Raw genomic sequence first — 18,360 nt, 5'->3', positions numbered from 1 at the left:
TTACTCCATTCATTTGCCAATATATTAAAAACATATTCTCTAATATTAGATATAAAATCGGTGTATGGCATATCACAGTTAGATAAAGGATTTCAATGTTCAAACTCACACCTAGTTACTCGCCTAGCCTTGATGACGACATGCAAGTCAGTTTAAGACAAACATTTCAAAGAGGAGAGTATGTCGATTTGGCTCTTCTAATGCACAACGCTGTAATTAATAATGATAAGCAAAAAGTTACAAATGAACAAAGGCAACTTGCCATGAATCCAGTTTTGCCTCAAAAATTTTCACAAACATGCAAAAGCCCGTTGATGTGCATGGAGAACAGGATGATATAAAAAAAAAGAAACAGAAACTGTTGAAAAGGAGAATGTAGGATGATGACCACTGGGAAAAAGCAATACTTTTCCAGACAGAAAGTCCGTCTAGTTCTGAAAATGACGACGCACCTCATTTAGTACAAGGGCTCCAAACTGCATCAAGGAAATTTACCAATTGGCAAGAGTTGCGCAGGGAAGGAAGAGCATAGACAGGGGAAAGTAATTGGAAAAGATGAACAAATGTATGTATATATTTTTTTCCGTGTGATTTTAAAAGGAATGAAACTATAAGTTGATATAAATTTGTTGTTCAGTTGTGTCTTGGCATTCATTCCTTTAATTTAACCGGAAGGTATGTCAAATAAAACACAGCAATTTGTTTGAAGGTCCAAATAGTGGAAGACCGACCGTCTTTGATGGCCATCAACTCATCTTTAGAAAGAATTTATGTTGGTGAAAGAGTTCAGAATGGCACAAAAGGAGATATTAGGACTATTGTTCACTTTTTGTCCCAGGTTTTAATTATGAATTGATCATAAATGAACAAAAATTTCTTTCCACTACTGTGGTAAGGCTTTAAGTGTTAATATTAATATAATTATATAAGTATGGTAGGTAGTTTGCATCATAAATAATCAAAGTAAACACAATAATTTTAAATTAACAGTTAAATATCAGAGTTAAATATATTGATAATTGTCTGTACATGAATATTAAAACTAAAATATATTTAATTTAACAAACAATATTATATTTTACATGTAATTTCAAAGATATGACCCTTAAATATGTGTAAGGTACATGTAGATGGTTACAGATCATCAATGGGTCTTCAAACTAGAGGGTTTTTCTCAGCTACAGTCTTTTGGAAGTGTGAAAGCGAGATGTAACTGGGCAGAACAGAAACATTCTCTATTTTGATGGACCATTGATAACCAAATGGTTTATTGCAAATTAACCCTATGACATCGTTGGTGTTTACATGACAACGACACGTGTCGCCCTAATTCTATGAAAAGTCATACATTTGTACTAGTTTCACTTCTAAATTTCAAAATATAGACAATTTCTGTATTCTACAGAAGAGCTTAGAATAGTAGCAGATAGTTCAACTTACATTGCGAAAAAAGATTTAGTGACATGTGCATCACCAAGAACTCCTTGTAGATACAGGACAAAGAAACAATGTGTCCGAACTACTTGTATCCCAAAACACAAAAAGAAACAATTTGTCCAAATTACTGTAAAACTGCAATTAACAAGCAAAAAAAAAGAAAAGAAAAAAAAAGGCATTCCTCTTCTGGTGGATATAAAAATAAAACGGATTGATAGGTTTATTTTTACATGCAATATTAATTGTTCATTTTTCTCTTTCCAGGAGGACAAGCTATTATTATTCGCTTATCAAAGAAAGTTCAGAAGATAGTGGTCTAGGAAAACAGACATTGCTAGAATACAATATAGTTGGAGAGCCAGACACAAATATACCCCTGAAAATGAATTTAGGTGATACTAAAAACCAGGACGTTGAAATTTGGAAGAAACTTGAAAATACAGATCAAACACTGCATGAAAACTCATCTTTTGATTGACTTTTGTGTATAATGAAATACAATCAAAAGACTACCTTCCTCTACAGATAATATTTCGTCGCCTTTTTATTGACAAAATACCATCTTTGACATTTTGGTAAGTTGAAATGTAAACAAAAGACCATCTTTGACATTTTGTGAACCTTGAAATGTAATCGACAGACAACCTTTGACATTTTGTGCATGTCAAAAGGTATAGAATAGACAACCTTTGACATTTTATGCATATCAAAAGGTATAGGACAGACAACATTTGACATTTTGTGCATGTCAAAAGGTATAGGACAGACAACCTTTGACATTTTATGCATATCAAAAGGTATAGGACAGACAACCTTTGACTTTTGTGCATGTCAAAATGTATAGAACAGACAACCTTTGACATTTTATGCATATCAAAAGGTATAGAACAGACAACCTTTGACATTTTGTGCATGTCAAAAGGTATAGGACAGACAACCTTTGACATTTTATGCATATCAAAAGGTATAGGACAGACAACCTTTGACTTTTGTGCATGTCAAAAGGTATAAAACAGACAACCTTTGACATTTTATGCATGTCAAAAGGTATAGGACAGACAACCTTTGACATTTTGTGCATGTCAAAAGGTATAGGACAGACAACCTTTGACATTTTGTAAATGTCAAAATGTATAGGAAAGACTTTCTGTGACATTTTATGCACGTCAAAAGGTATAGGACAGACAACCTTTCACATTGTGTGCAAGTTAAAAGGTATAGGACAGACAACCTTTCACATTTTGTGCATGTCTAAAGGTAAAGGACAGACAATCTTTGACATTTTGTGCGTGTCAAAAGGTATAGAATAGACAACCTTGGATATTTTTTGAATGTCAAAATGTATAGGACCGACTTTCTGTGACATTTTATGCACGTCAAAAATGTAACTTTCTGTACATGTAAATACAGAGGACAAAAACATTATACCCCACTTTTTGTCTACATTTATATGGGATGACATGCAAACGTGGCATTTTGTGCATGTTGAAATATTTAATAAGGAACATGTTTGATTCACTCTGTGTATTTTTAAGTGTAAAACAAAAGACAATCACATTCAATGTTTGAGCACAAGAGAACAAAGATCATTCAAATTCATATATGTTTTCATAGCGATTTAATAGGTCCATCTCGTCCTGAACTGAAAGTTATTTAACCTTTTATAAATAGTCGTGTCTATAAACCAATCTCAGCAAAACTCTCTAATACCATTGTCTACAGGATGTTTCGCTGAAAGAGTATAAATCTACTTCACTATCTTAAACTGTTGAGAAAACATTTGACCTTTCTCCGATACTTTGTTACGTGATAAAATTTACACATCTTTATATATTTGAAAGGATTTTCCCTAAGTAATGATCTGTAGTGATCAAATAGTTTATTAAAAATTTGTATGATTTGATGATACATGTATAACACCTGGTTAGAAGAACCATGCATGAACTCAAGCTTTTTTAAACAAACAAACATAAATAATTAGCAGTGGTATATAAATAACTACAATAAGTGTAACGAAATTGTTTATTTAATAGTAAACTTAATGTTTAATTTGTTTACATTTTACTGTTTCAAAGCAATAACTGGCATGTAAGATTAGTACAACACACTGCATTAAGACACTTATTCTTAATACCCAATACAAAAAGAATACTCATAACATCATAAATATCTACAATAATCAAATACACTCCATAAAAAGTACTTCCTTTAAAAAACACAAAAGAGTCATGACACATTCATGAAATTAAATAAAGGAATCATGACAAGAAAATATTGTAATTTTGACATTGTCATATAATCAATTTTCTTAAATAGTTGTATTTTTTTGTACAAAGTAAAACAATATGATTACAGATTGTATCATTATAACTGGATCCATATTCATAAAATATGACGCTCTCTTGGTGCAACAATAATTACATTTCTGCTGTTAAATTTTGCTTTCGCATGAACAAACCTACATTTAATTCTGTGGACTGGTATAAATAAAGCAGGCCCTTCTTGAACAAATAATTCTGAAGACCATATTTCAATCGGTTTACCATAATAGTGCTGTACAGAAGCAGGTAAATTCTTGTACCAATTTACTTTCGCTAAAAAATGTGTCTTTGTTTCTCCATTTACAATAATACTATGCTTATACATTTGTACAATTTGTCCTGGATGAGGAGATAAATCAAAATTGTCAGTATCAATTGTCCCTTCGTTATTACACCAATAAGCTAAAATATAGGATGATCTAACACTTCTGCTCATTTTGCAACCAAGCAATGTTCCATTTAAATACAAGTTTTTGCACACTTTGACAGAGGGACAAACAATAAAATCATACTGATACAGTGTTGAATACATTTGGCTTAACAGTCTTATTTCACAATCACTCAGAACAGCATCCTTCATTTTAGGAACAAAAATGTTATCTGATAAATCCCAACATACTTCTTTTACAGGTACATATTGTGATGACATATCGAGAACGCTTGGTTTCAAAGAAACAGAAACATCATTTAATGTACCCCTCTCCCTTGTAGTATTTGACATATCATTGAATAAAGACATACATTTTTCATCCATTTGGAATTCTTTTTCCCTTGCAAAAGACTCTTTTAAAAATCTCCTCATTAATTGAGTCTCTATGTTTTTTTTATTAGTTTTGTAAGAGCCTAATATACCATTTTCTCTTTCAAAACTAAAAAGCCAGAAAGAATATACTGGTCCAAAATCTATTATACAATCATATAAATGCCCATGAAGGTGCATATTTGGTGTGACAAAATCTTGCCCATACAATTGTTCAAATTTTTTACAAAAGTCAATTAGCAATCTATCTGCAACTTTTGCATTACCAACACTTATAAACATTGAACACAACCGTCTACATGCTAACACAAACTTTCTCCAGCATTCAAGGTGTTCCTTTGGCAATAAATCAGTTAAAGCATAAATAGAAAACAATAGGGTCCAATTTTTGTACTGATCTGCATTAAATGACCCATAAGATGAAGCAAATTTCTTAGGTAGTCTCCCTACATCTGAGAGACATTCAAATGGATCCAGTTTTGTCTGAATTTTTTTAAAGTCGTCATCACATAATAATTTCTTTGTCTTCCATACAGAAAGCATGTGTTTTGCTGTTCCTTAAAATAAGTTATGCATTGGATCAATTGCTGTCATTCTTACTGGATCAAAGTATTCAAGCTCAAGCAATGCAGAATATCTTGTACCAAACTGACGTTCAAGGTTTTCTTTATCTCCCTTGCTAGTAGAATTATTTATAAAACCACATTCTTGACGATGACTTTCGTTGTCTCTGGACGGCCATTCTAATCTATCAAAACCACCATAATTTTTTTCACCTACAGTTCCTGGGAATTTCTTTTTACATTTGTTGCAACCTGAGGTTGCTGCATGTCCAAGGAAACCACACAGCTTTCTACTAGCAGGAATGTCACATCCAACACATATGAGTGCAAGTTTAAAGCATTTCAATATCAAAGGTGACTTATTTGAAAACAATTGAAAACCATCTGACCAAGACTTCTTTAGCTCTTGAACAAGAGGGGTAACAAAGGTGTTTGTCTTAGGCTCTGTTTTCATATCCGGAATAACACCAACTAGTAAAACATTTTCTCTTCTAAATCTTTGATCTCGTGGAAGATTAAAAAATGCTATGTACATGACACCTATAGAACAATGAGTATGTTTGTATGGTTGAAACCAATCAACATTTAAAATGCAACCATAATTATCCTCTTTTGTAAAAAAATTATATTTTTTTCCATTAAAATCATCCCATAATTTTCCATCATAAATGTCATACATAATATCTTCTCTTGTTTCTCTCAATCGCCATTGTTCACATAAGTCTTCAAAATGTTGTCTTTTAACACAATAACTTAAGCTTGACTCAATAGATTTGTAACAGTATATTTTGTAAGGGGCTAATATTTTTGAAGGTTCACTTTTAATTTCCATTAAAAGAGGCTGATTACATCTTTTTCTTAAATAAGGAAGTCTATGATTAGGAAACTCTATAAAAGAGCACTTTTTAGAGACTTTTGAACCTTCAACAATATGATAACAATCTTCGAATTCATACAATGAATAGCAGTTGGTACAAACAACATATTGTTTAAAATCTAACATATTACTCTTCAAAAGTTTAGACAACTGGTACATGTTTTTGGGGAAAACATTTTGTACTTTAGAACAAACATCTGAATTCACAGACAACAGTTTAAAAAATGTTGCTAAAATGTTCAAAAGAAAACAAATAGCTGCATCTGATATATAATAAATACATTGCCATAATAATAAAAGTTTACAAAACCAATAAGTAATCCGAGATATATCGGACTCTGAATTATGTTCTTGATCTACACCAATACTTTCATCACAATCAATATCAAACTCTACATCTGAGTAATTATCAGAACTATATGAATCGTTCAGATTATCTTCACATCTATCAAAGTAGCTTTCAATGTCCTCATCTTCTAAATTATTATGAGATATATTTGATAAATTTCTGAATTTATTCATACAATCATAATTTATTTCATGTTCATCATCACTGATATCATTTTGATAATCTGATGTGTTATTTTCCACACTTGATACAGGTATATTTTCGTTATCAGATTGAGGTACTTCACTTTCACAAAATTGAACGTTACATTCAAGTAGATGTCTACGAGCATGTTTGTCTGAGAAAACTGTATAACATTTAGGGCAAGATTTTCTTGGACGCTTTGCTTTTTCTGCCATGAAACATGCAATAAAGTTTTGATTCAAAATTATGAATTAAGTATTCTAGTAGCTGCTTCACTGTATAATAAACCAATGTGCAAGCTTTCTTGAATACAAGTAGCTGCTTCACTAGTAGTCAATGTGCATGCTCTCTAGAATCTTATTCATATCTTTGGTACCAAAAATAAGGGCAGAAATTTTATCTCAAAATATATATAAAATTCATTGCTTATACATGAAATCAAATAATTCCTATTTACAATCCACTTGACTATTAAAGGTAGATTTTGATTATGGGTTTATAAAAAGAAAATAGAAAAATAAAAAACACTTGCAACATAAAACTATATATAAATCCAAACTGAATAAATTTCTATTCTAAAATATCAATATTTTTCTGTCCTTTTTCTTTCAAAGCTAAGGATAATCTTTTAGCCTTTTGGTATGTCACCATTTTCGAAAATAATGGATCTTTAAACATGTCCACATAAAAGTTATCATCACTAGGTTTTCTTTCTGTTCCTGCTATTTGTCTATTTTTATCATTTTCAACTACATCTATATTGTCATTTTCCCCTTCTTTTTCTCTTTGTTCCCAATATCTGAAATAAAAGTGAATGGTTAACATTTGTCCTTTACAACTCTTAAGTAAAAAGAATATAAACTGTTATCACAGAGATATGTCTCGCTTTTTTGTAATTTTGATAATGCAAATGTTGAAATTAAAATAGCAATACTTTAACATGTAAGTTATGCAAATATTCAAAGTCGATGAACCATGACTGAAGGTACATGGCTAAACAATCTCCATGGAATGAGATGTGCTAATGCTAATACAACTGCATACCAAATACCATTGACTTATTATAAGTCTTTCCCTTTAAACAAACCTAAACACAAACATTAACTTGTAAACTATGTAAAAGTTTAAAAGTCAATGAACCATTATCAGGGGTGGGGCTATATAATCTCCATGGAAACGATACTTGCAAATGCCAATAAATTTGCATACCAAATATAATTGACTTAACATTAGCAGTTCATCTTAAACTGATCTAATCACAAACTAATACATGTAAACTCAGCAAAAGTTTCAAAAGTTAAATAGACCATGACTGAGGGGGCGGGGGCCAAATATTCTCCATGGAAATGAGATGTGCTAATGCTTATACAACTGAACACCAATTAACATTGGCCTACCACTAATGGTTCCCCTTGAACTGACCTAATCACAAACTAATACATGTTAACTTAGCAAAATTTTCAAAGTCTATAGACCATGACTAAGGGGGCAGAGCCAAAAAATCTCCATGGAAATGAGATATGCCAATACTTATACAACTGCATACCAAATATTATTGACCTACCACTAGTGGTTCCCCATAAATTGACCTAATTACAAACTAATACAAGTAAACTATGAAAAGTTTCAAAGTCAATAGACCTTGACTGAGGGGGCGGGGCCAAATAATCTCCATGGTAATGAGATGTGCCAATGCTTATACAACTGCATACCAAATATCATTGACCTACCACTAGTGGTTCCCCATAAATTGACCTAATCACAAACTAATACATGTAAACTATGAAAAGTTTCAAAGTCAATAGACCTTGACTGAGGGGGCGGGGCCAAATAATCTCCAAGGTAATGAGATGTGCCAATGCTAATACAACTGCATACCAAATATCATTGACCTACCACTAGTGGTTCACCATGAACTAGACCTTATCACAAACTAATACATTGTTGACGCATACCTATGTCTCGCTTTTTGACTCCGTCAAGGCGAGACAAAAACTGGTATCTTTATAATTAGTAACAATAACTGAAATGGGCATGTCAGAATCAGTTTTGGTTGTTTGTCTAATACATGTAACAAGCTGACCAACTAGGCAGAAACATTTTTTTCTTGAAATCCTTGGGACAGCAAGTCTCCTACAGCAGTTTCTTGTTCCCTTCCTTTATTCATGCTATTGGTAGTTTCATTCAATTAAGAGAGATCATATCATGGTGAACATGAATACAGAGTTTCAAGTTGAAGTCACAAAGTTCAAGTTGATTGGAATTCATGATCAACTTCATCAAAACTACCTTGACTAAAATCTTTTACCAAAATTTTAACCTGAAACTGGACGGACTCACTAATTTGATTTATTTAATTGTTTACATTGTATCATAGATCAAATTTATTTGTTCAGTGTATGTTCACTTGTGTTAATATGTCTTTTGATTTAAGCCATTTCAATTGATATTTTATAAGGTGTCTTTCTATGTTGTGATGTTACACTATTGTTTCAGATAAGGGTAAAGGTTTGGTACCATTAAAACATTTAAACCCCCTGTTATTGTTGGCACATGTCCCAAGTCAGGAATCTGATGTTTAATAGTTGTCGTTTGTTGGTGTGGTTCATTAGTTTTTCTTGTTTTTTATACAGATAAGACCCTTGGTTTTTCCTGTTTGAATGGGTTTTACACTAGTAAATTTTGGGGACCTTTTTAGCTAGCTGTTCAGTGTTAGTCAAAGCTTAGTGGTGAAGACCCTTCTTTTGCCTATAATGGTTTATTTTTATAAATCGTGACTTGGATGGAGAGTTGTCTCATTGGCACTCATGCCACATCTTCTTCAATATAAAGCTTTATACGAATAGTAACTGAGTTGCAAATTCCCTTTGTCTTGCATTTCACAGGATTTTTTCCAGACAAAAAAAATTGATAATTTCAAATTTTTTTTTTTATTTGTAATCATATGTTATTATTATTTCTCAAAAAAACAGTAAACAAACTCCCTGAAAAGTAGGCCGTAGTGATAGATGATCATGAACAACTACATTGTATTCAGGATAGTGTGGAAGTTTAATTTTTGATTTTATTCATTAGTATTAGGTATCAATTCAATGAAGTGATATTTCATAAGCCACAATATAACAGTTACTTTTTGAGGAGGCAAGTATAAACATGTTGGATGTTAATTCTTACTTTTGTTTCTTCAGCATACGACGTCTTTTGCTTCTAGACTTCACTTCTTCTTTTGACTTCTTTTTACTTTTACTTTTCAAAGACTAAAAGGAAATATAAGTAGCATTAATGATTTTGTACATATAAATATATATAACCAGTCTAAAAGGATACAAGATCACCATAAAATAACAATAAATTAACAAATGTTAATTATTTCAGTTAACAGATGTCCTTCATCAGTATGATCACGAAGTAAAATGAATCTGATATATCAATCTATTTTGATTGTTAAACTATAGCAATCTTGAATTCTTTACAATAAAGAAAGTTAAACAGTTTTACCAGAACATCATATATAGATTTGCTTGTACTATTTTAAAATTTCTAAAAAACGACTCAAAGACATGCCAAAAATAACAAGAATGTGTCCCAAGCACACGGATGCCCCACGTGCACAATCATTTTCTATGTTTAATGGACCGTGAAACTGTGGTAAAAACTCTAATTTTGCATTAAAATTAAAAAGATCATAGCAAAGGGAACATGTGTACTAAGTTTCAAGTTGATTGGACTTACACTTCATCACAAACTACCTACTAAAAAAATGAAATAAAAATACCTTGACCATGATATTTCAACTAGTATAATTCAAAAACTTCCCTAACACTGTAGGAGTCAAGTAAGGAAGCCGGAGTTACTGGAAACAAGTGATGTCTGGAAAATGAGTGATGATGGTAGAAAAATGAGTGACTCATTCTATTTTTTTTCATTTATGCCTGTTGGGGAAACTGTCCTTAGCTTTCTTACACAAAATCTTTCCTGAGCAAGTCTTTCGGCCCTTGACCAACCCTCACTGTGGTCTATGATTGTGATGGTAAGGTTTTTAATATCAGTTTGGGCGTGCCTAGGTGATCTTAAATGACGACTCACAGGGAGGTAGGGCTTGCAGGTGTAGTCATTTTGATGACCATTCATGCGTTTGTTGAATAGCTGTTCTGTCTCGCCAACATACTGCATGCCACATCGACACTGCAGAAGGTATACAACATCAGTGTTCTCAATAATTTTTTGAATAAAAGGAAGAAACATAAAAGTAGCAGGCAATCACGAGGGCCGCAAGGCCCGAACCAAGCGTCGCAGAGGCAAAAGGGGGGGTGAGTTCGAGAGGGGGTATCCCCCCTTCTCGTAAAGCCGGAAAATTTCTAGATTGCAGGGGGTGGCATCTGGGCTGTTCGGAGTAAATTTTGACCTCTTATTCTTCATGTTAAGTCCATTTTTAGTAGCTCATCTAAATTTTTCCTCAAAAATTGAAAATTAATATGATTTTTTTTTGCAGATTTTATATGACATGGCTTGCTTCACCCCTTCCCATGTTCAATGTTATTCTTATTGCAAGTCTCACTAAGGGCTATTCCAGAATTGATTTTATTGGGAGGAAAAAGCACTTTTTGTTTGAATAAAATTTTAATTCATTTTTCCTTAATTGTAAGTTTTGATTGGGAAAATATGTGAAGTAGCCCATGCAATTTTTTTTTATTAATGTGCCTCCGCCCTCCCCATACAGACATTTCTGGAATAGCCCTTATAATTGTGTCTTCACCTCATATTATTTCTTAGTGTCTTGTATTATAGTTTAAATAGAATTCATTGAGAACATTTATTTATGCTTTATTCAGTCATTCAAAAACTGGGAAGATTTATATTTAGAGGAAACCAGACCTGCCTTCGGAAACTGTCAACCTGCAGTAAGCAACTGACAAAATATGGCTAAAAAAATAATAAATTTTAAATCCAGGAAATAGAACTATGAAGGGTCAACAGTTTAACAGGATACACTCAATCCTCTCTGTTGTTCAGAGGGTACAAGTTAAATCGGCACCTATCGAAAAAGTCAAATCGGCATCTGATCAAATAGGCAACTATTTTAAAGTCATTTCGGCATTAAGTTGGTCAGTTCGGCACCAAATATTAATTTTCATCTGTTTTCTGCTTTTTAATTATTCTTCAAAAACTTATATAAAAACCAATGAAGCCATAACCCAAGCTGTTGTTTAATCATGAAAAATTAAGATGCAATAAAAGGGCAAACTATGAGTCCCTAGCTTTCATCAATATCAACTGGTTAAAACATGCATAATAAATATCCAATACCTTGAATACACATATAGTTGACCGAAGAAAATACACAAAGAAACAAAAAGAACTTGATTATATACAATAATCAATTCTGGCTATCCCCCTTCTTTATTTTATTCTTTTTGCTTAAAATACGGTAAGAGTTCCATATGGCACCCCCACCATACTAAAAGAACACAATAATGTATTACAGTTTATTCCATGGGGTGCCATATGGAACTCTTTCCAAAACTATATACCAAATATCAAATCAATATCTTCAAGAACAAAGAAAAAGCCTGGAAAACTGATTTGCTGCCCTGAAGGGTGGACAGACAGACAGAGTGCAAACCTAAAGTCCCCTGTGACTTCGTCAGTAGGGGACTAAAAAGTATGGAACACTGATTATTTAAGTGAATTTTCCAAGGACCATAACTCTGCACAAAATCATTAGACTGAAACAAAACTCGAACTTGATCTGTAACTTGCCATGATAAAATCAAATCAATATCTTCAAGCCTGAAGAAAAGAGTGAAGAAAACTGATTTGCCGTACTGGCAAATGAACAGACCGACAGACGGACAGAGTGCAAACCTAAAGTCTACTTCGACTTTGTAAGTAGGGGACTAAAAATACAAATTACCTTTGGTGCATCATCTATCCTGATTGATGGTCTGTTCAAATTCAAATCTTTGTCTGGATTTCTTAATTTGCTCTTCTTTGATTCCTCTGTTTCATCAAAGCGGAAAGATCTGTCTATGATGGTGAATACATCTCCATGATTTAATTTTATTGGTTTGTCAAAATATGAAGATTTGACTAAGACAGGATTATCTATACTCAAGTTTGTCAAAAAAACCTACAAAAGAAATGAACAGTACATATTTCATACAGTTGAGTTTTTTCAAAATAAAACATTTTTGGACAGAAGAATGATTTATAATTAGACACATTGTTGAAGTCTGTTTAGTGACTTATAGTTGTTAATTTTACAATTCAAATTAAACTTCGTTGTATATACAATTGAATAAAATTTGGCATGAAAACTAAAGGAAAATGTTTCCTCAGTACAAAGATGTCCTACTCTCCCTATCATTTTCCATTTTTAACCATAACTTAACAGGTGGGGCATAAAAATTAGGACATGCTAGGAAGATAATCTACACTTTAATTTAATGATAGTGTTTGCAACGATAACTATGGTCATAACCATAAGGGTCAGAAAACAAAACAAATATTTTTTTTACCCGATATACAGGGGTGGATCCAGCCATTTTAAAAAAGGAGGGTTCCCAACCCATGACAAAGGGGGTTCCAACTATATATCCCCATTCAAATGCATTGATTGGCCAAAAAAAAGGGGGTGTTCCAACTATATGTCCCCATTCAAATGCACTGATCGGCCCAAAAAAAGGGGGGTTCCAACTATGTGTCCCCATTCAAATGCATTGATCGGCCAAAAAAAAGGGGGGTTCCAACCCCCGGAACACCCCCCCCCCCCCTGGATCCACCACTGGATATATCAGCATGATCAGTACTGTTGTTTCATGGTTTGGTACTAGTTTTAGTTAACTAAGATTTTAAATACAATTCACCTGTTTATTGTCTGATACATTAATTCTACAATGTTCTCCGGAAACATTTGGAAGCTTAATTATTATATCACAATCTTTGCCCCTGAAAAAAATATAAAAAAGACTACACAAATCTACATGGTTAATACTATAATGGGTTGACTTTTGGGTCTAACTGAAGCTACATTCTTAATGATAATCCTTAACAGCAAGCAGGGAAACTAACTAGTTTTTATGATTTCAGAATAATCTAATCTACAACTAGTCCTTTAATTACATTAAATACAAGTGTGGTCACAGACCAGCTTGGATAGTATCCAGAATACATTCTGAGAGTATTGCATGGCAAAACATAGTCCCCTACCATTAACAATTAATTTAACCAAAACGAAATTGGAACTTGAATCCTTGATCTGTAACGTCTCATTTTAAGACTATATTATACATATATACCAAATTTATATCAAATAAAAATCTTTACTCATGATGAAAGACAAGCACTCTGTAAGCATGGTGAGTATTGCATGGTAATACATAGTCCCCTACCTCCCCTACCAGTTAAAATGTCATTGTATAAGAACAAAATTTTAACTTGATCTATACCATGTCATGGTGTAAACTATTTAACAAATATCTTCAAGCATGACAAAAAAAGTTTTGAAAACTGATTTTTTTTATTGTGTAAGTGAGTTTTTTGAGTCCAATGGCTTAAACTCTGAACAAATTTATCAGACTAAAAATAAATTCGAACTTCATCTGTAACTGGTCTAACATGATAAAACTATTATATACCAGTTTTCCAATCAATATTTTCAAGCATGATGAAAATAGACAGCTGCGCCATGAGCGCATAATACATAACATGCCTGTAGCGTTTCCAAAGAATAAAGTTCAAAAACTTTTTAAGCCGATAATAATTATATATGTCTACCCTATTTGACCCTGGGTTACTGAATTTTCAAGAATGGTGCTTTAATATGACAAAGTCATTGTCAGTATATCCTGTATATACATTTTGTACCTTGCATGCATTTCAAAATCGACTGTATTTTACTATAAATGGTACCCCAAAAAATGTAAAATTCACACAAACTCTAAAAAAGTATTTGCTGTAGCATAACAAAAAATAAATGATTTTTTGCATTATGCACATTACATGTATACTAAAATGTATATAGAGATCCTTTCAATTTCTGTCAAGAAAGCCATGAGGATTAAAAGAAGATTGATTGATTGATTGTTGGTTGCTTAACGTCCAGTGGCAAATATTTCATGCATATTCAGGACGAGAACAAGTTCACAATAAATACAATAGGTAGGTTCTGTAATAGATTAAGGGATTATGGTCGGAGAAATTTAGACTGCCACGGGAAATGAGGGTATATTGGATAGGGACAGAAATTTAGCCTTGCAACAGGTCACCTACGGACCCCTCTAAGAGTTGTTGTAAGGGTTCTTAACGTGCAAAGAGCGTGGCACTCTCTTTACACGAGGCATCGGATTTAACGTCCCCATTCTGACCGGACGTGGCTGCAAATTTGTACATCCCGCACAGCCAAACGGACACCCCACTTTAGCACGGGTTTTACTGCCGGTCGGAGGAAGACCAATGGTGACCATACTTCTATTCCCCAGTCACCCTTGGGGGGATTAAAAGAAGAATGATGCCCCAGCTTGCATAAATTTTATAAAGTGACATAATTCAATAACACCTTGTGATGACACTAAAATTTAATAAATAAAACTCAATCTCACATTTGTAGTAATAAGCGTTGCGCGTTAGTTTCATAACATTTGCTTCAAGTAAAACGAAGTTAAGAAATGGGAAAGAGAGATATACATGTGAAGCATGGTATTCAAGATAATCATTTTCTTTTATATAAGTACTTTAATTATAATTACCTTCCAAACAAACAGTTTTTAACAGTTAAGGGAAAATGTGCTCCATCTACACCGCTTCTCTTTATCACTATTATCTCTCCATAAAGCATTCTGAAATAAAAACGTTTAATAAATAAAAATAAAATGCTCCGCTGGGCGCAGCTTGATACGACCGCAGAGATCGAACCCTGAACAGTTGGGGCAAGTATGGACACAACATTCAAGCTTGATACAGCACTGAATTTGGATTGTGATTAAATATTTGACACAGCACAGGTTTCTGACACAGAATGAATGTGGTCTAAGAACTTAAAAATTTTAAATTTACCTATTCAAACCATATCATTATTATTTGCTTTTATATATAAAACTAGAAAAATGCTTGTTTTTTGGCCCCTTTTTGGCCCCAAATTCCTAAACGTTTAGGGCAATTACCCCGAAACTCAAACCCAGCTTTCCCTTTGTGATATGGAACCTTGTAGTACAATTTCATAAAGATCCATACACTTACACACAAGTTATTGTCCTGAAACTAGAAAAAATGCTTGTTTTTTTGCCCCTTTTTTTGCCCCTAATTCCTAAAATTTTGAAGCAATTACCCCCAAAATCGATCCCAGCCTTCCCTTTGTGGTATGGTACCTTGCAGTACAATTTCAGAGAGATCCATACACTTGAACACAAGTTATTGTCTGGAAACTAGAAAAATGCTTATTTTGGCCCCTTTTTGGCCCCTTAATCCTAAACGTTTTGGGCAATTACCCCCAAACTCAATTTTAGCTTTCCCTTTGTGATATGGAACCTTGTAGTACAATTTCAGAAAGATCCATACACTTACACACAAGTTATTGTCATGAAACTAGAAAAATGCTTGTTTTTTGCCCCTTTTTTGGCCCCTAATTCCTAATATTTTGAGGCAATTACCCCAAAATCAATCCCAGTATTCCCTGTGTGATATGGAACCTCAATCACAACCTTCCTTTAGTGGTATTGAACCTTCTGGTAAAATTTCATAGAGATCCATTGACTTAAACTAAAGTTAGAGTGCGAAAACCAATGTGTCTTCGGACGACGACAAAGCCGGACGACAACGACGACGACGACAAAGCCGGACGACAACGACGACGACGACGCCAACGTCATACCAATATACGACCGCAAAAATTTTTTGCAGTCGTATAAAAACAGGTCATCAAACTAGACTCTGAAAGAGTTTGTGGCTCACCTGCCAATTTGGTGACCTTTGGAATCTGGAGATATACATTTTTTTAATAGTGTTAATTTATTCTTAAATTATCTTAAATTAATTGCTCATTGCTGAAGGTGGTATGGTGACCTATAGTTGTTAATTACTGTGTCATTTGGTATCTTGTGGGGAGACTTGTCTCTATTGCAATCATACCACATCTTCTTTTTTTATATTGGTACAAAATGTACAAGTTAGCAATGGTACTGGGCCACACTTATAAAAATAATTTGGTTTGTCCAAATCCTACCCGAAGGTTGAATCAGTTTAATCAGGAAAGTAGGCATTTTCTTTTTTCTTTTTTGACAAAGAGAAATTAATGTGTCAAATGTTTTTTTTATCTCCATGCCTATCTGATTGAAAAAAAAATTTCACATCAGGACAAGAAAATATTTTGAGTATGCGGCTCTTTTTAGGGTAGGTAAGGGGGCAAACATCTTTTTTATGGCTGAGGAAATAATTTTAATATGAATAAAAAAAGATGTCACCTACCCCCCTTTTGAAAATTACTCTTGATCCACCACTGCCATAAATAATTTTTAAATTAAAAATAATTCTGCTTTAAACAGTGTTCAACAGTGAAAATATGTAAATTTATGACTCTGTTGACTCTGTTATATATGTTCTTTTATAATGTTAACAATGTACATGCATCTTGTTCTTCTTCTTCTTCTTTATAGAGGTGGGGGTGTGGGGGTGGGGGTAGGAGGGGTCCTGATCCCGAAATCCTGGACTTAAAAACACGAAATCCTGAGGTCCCGAATTTTAAATGAATTTAAATCCTGACATCCGACATCCAGAAATTCGAAAAAAGAATTCCTGGATCCCAAAAGGGTCAATGCAGAAATCCAAAGCTTAAAAACACCCGATCCTGGAGTCCCAATAAAGGTCATATCCCCCCTCTTTTTATATAGAAAAAACATTAACTGGCAGGTGCATGCCTGGTTTAACAATATTGTTTAGGATTAAAATTATAATTTCAATTTTTTGTATGCAAATGGCTGAAATGCATATGTACATGTACAGTAAGTAATATTTTTCAATTTCTTTTTTAATTTTTGGTATAAGATAAAAACAAGATACATATTTTAAACCATGTAGGTATTTGTAAGTGTCAAGGAGATTTTCTCTAGTGAGTTTCTCATTGAAGCACTCAGTGGTGGTGCTGCAGGCTATTGAACCTTTGGACAAGGGCACATATATATACCACAATATCCATGTTTTTTTCTGTAAAGTTTAAGAGGCTTTTTAAATGATATACTTACACCATTTATAAAAAAAATCTAAGCTGATAAAAACTCTCAGGTTCAATAATGGCGCTGAAGTATCAATCCCATGCGGTTGAAGTTTTGGTTATTTTCCAATCTGTATATGGAAATGTCTTTAACGTAGCCAATCAGCATCTTGGCATGCCATCCTTATCTCTTTTACACAGCCGCAGACACGATTCTTGCGATTTCGGCGCCTATTCAAACACGAATGTTGTCATCACTGTAGATCTAGTATCAAACATGTCTTTCAACGATATTTCTGATGATGAAACTTTGGACCAAACACCTCTTGCTGATATTCAAAGGAGTCGTGTCCGACAGAGAGCAGCACGTAATTTAAGAGATGTGATACAAGACAGCGAGCATGAAGACTGTCTAAGCGAGGATGATGTAAGGACGGATGAATTCCTGGCAACAAGTCCTGATATCCTTCATCAGAATTCATCCACATCAAGACAAGTAAGCAGAGTAAGTGTGTATACATGTATTTAAACGCAAATTCCATCAGCCTTTTACAAGATAACTCAATATCCACTCACTGAGAACATATATTGTTATGATGATATAAGGGGCATAGGCTGTGTCAATATTGGATTTTCTATTACAGAACAAATCTTAGTAGACAGAGAA

The 18,360-nt window shown here is 33.4% G+C and overlaps 1 protein-coding gene and 1 long non-coding RNA gene across 2 annotated transcripts; both read right to left on the bottom strand.

The window, feature by feature from the left end:
- Nucleotides 1–3,441: 3,441 nt before the first annotated feature.
- On the bottom strand, nt 3,442–12,567 carry LOC127732339 (uncharacterized). The gene is made up of 3 exons (XM_052241384.1): nt 12,405–12,567; nt 9,665–9,747; nt 3,442–7,289 (listed from the first exon to the last, which is right to left on the bottom strand). The coding sequence occupies exon 3, from the start codon at nt 6,703–6,705 to the stop codon at nt 5,077–5,079; it is 1,629 nt and encodes a 542-aa protein (XP_052097344.1). The 5' UTR covers nt 6,706–7,289; nt 9,665–9,747; nt 12,405–12,567; the 3' UTR covers nt 3,442–5,076.
- A 12-nt stretch (nt 12,568–12,579) lies between these two features.
- Nucleotides 12,580–18,032, bottom strand: LOC127732338 (uncharacterized). The gene is made up of 4 exons (XR_007996200.1): nt 17,725–18,032; nt 15,238–15,327; nt 13,357–13,438; nt 12,580–12,620 (listed from the first exon to the last, which is right to left on the bottom strand). It is a non-coding gene; the product is annotated as an uncharacterized LOC127732338 (long non-coding RNA).
- Between the last annotated feature and the right edge of the window lie 328 nt (nt 18,033–18,360).

This window comes from Mytilus californianus, unplaced genomic scaffold, assembly GCF_021869535.1.
Source record: "Mytilus californianus isolate M0D057914Y unplaced genomic scaffold, xbMytCali1.0.p SCAF_23, whole genome shotgun sequence".
Taxonomy (NCBI): Eukaryota; Metazoa; Mollusca; class Bivalvia; order Mytilida; family Mytilidae; genus Mytilus; species Mytilus californianus.
Note: the sequence above shows the minus strand (reverse complement) of the source record. Positions and strands in the feature narration are given on the sequence as shown.

Coding starts and splice junctions, on each gene's coding strand:
- LOC127732339 (XM_052241384.1), bottom strand. CDS start 6,705: ATGGCAGAAAAAGCAAAGCGTCCAAGAAAATCTTGCCCTAAATGTTAT.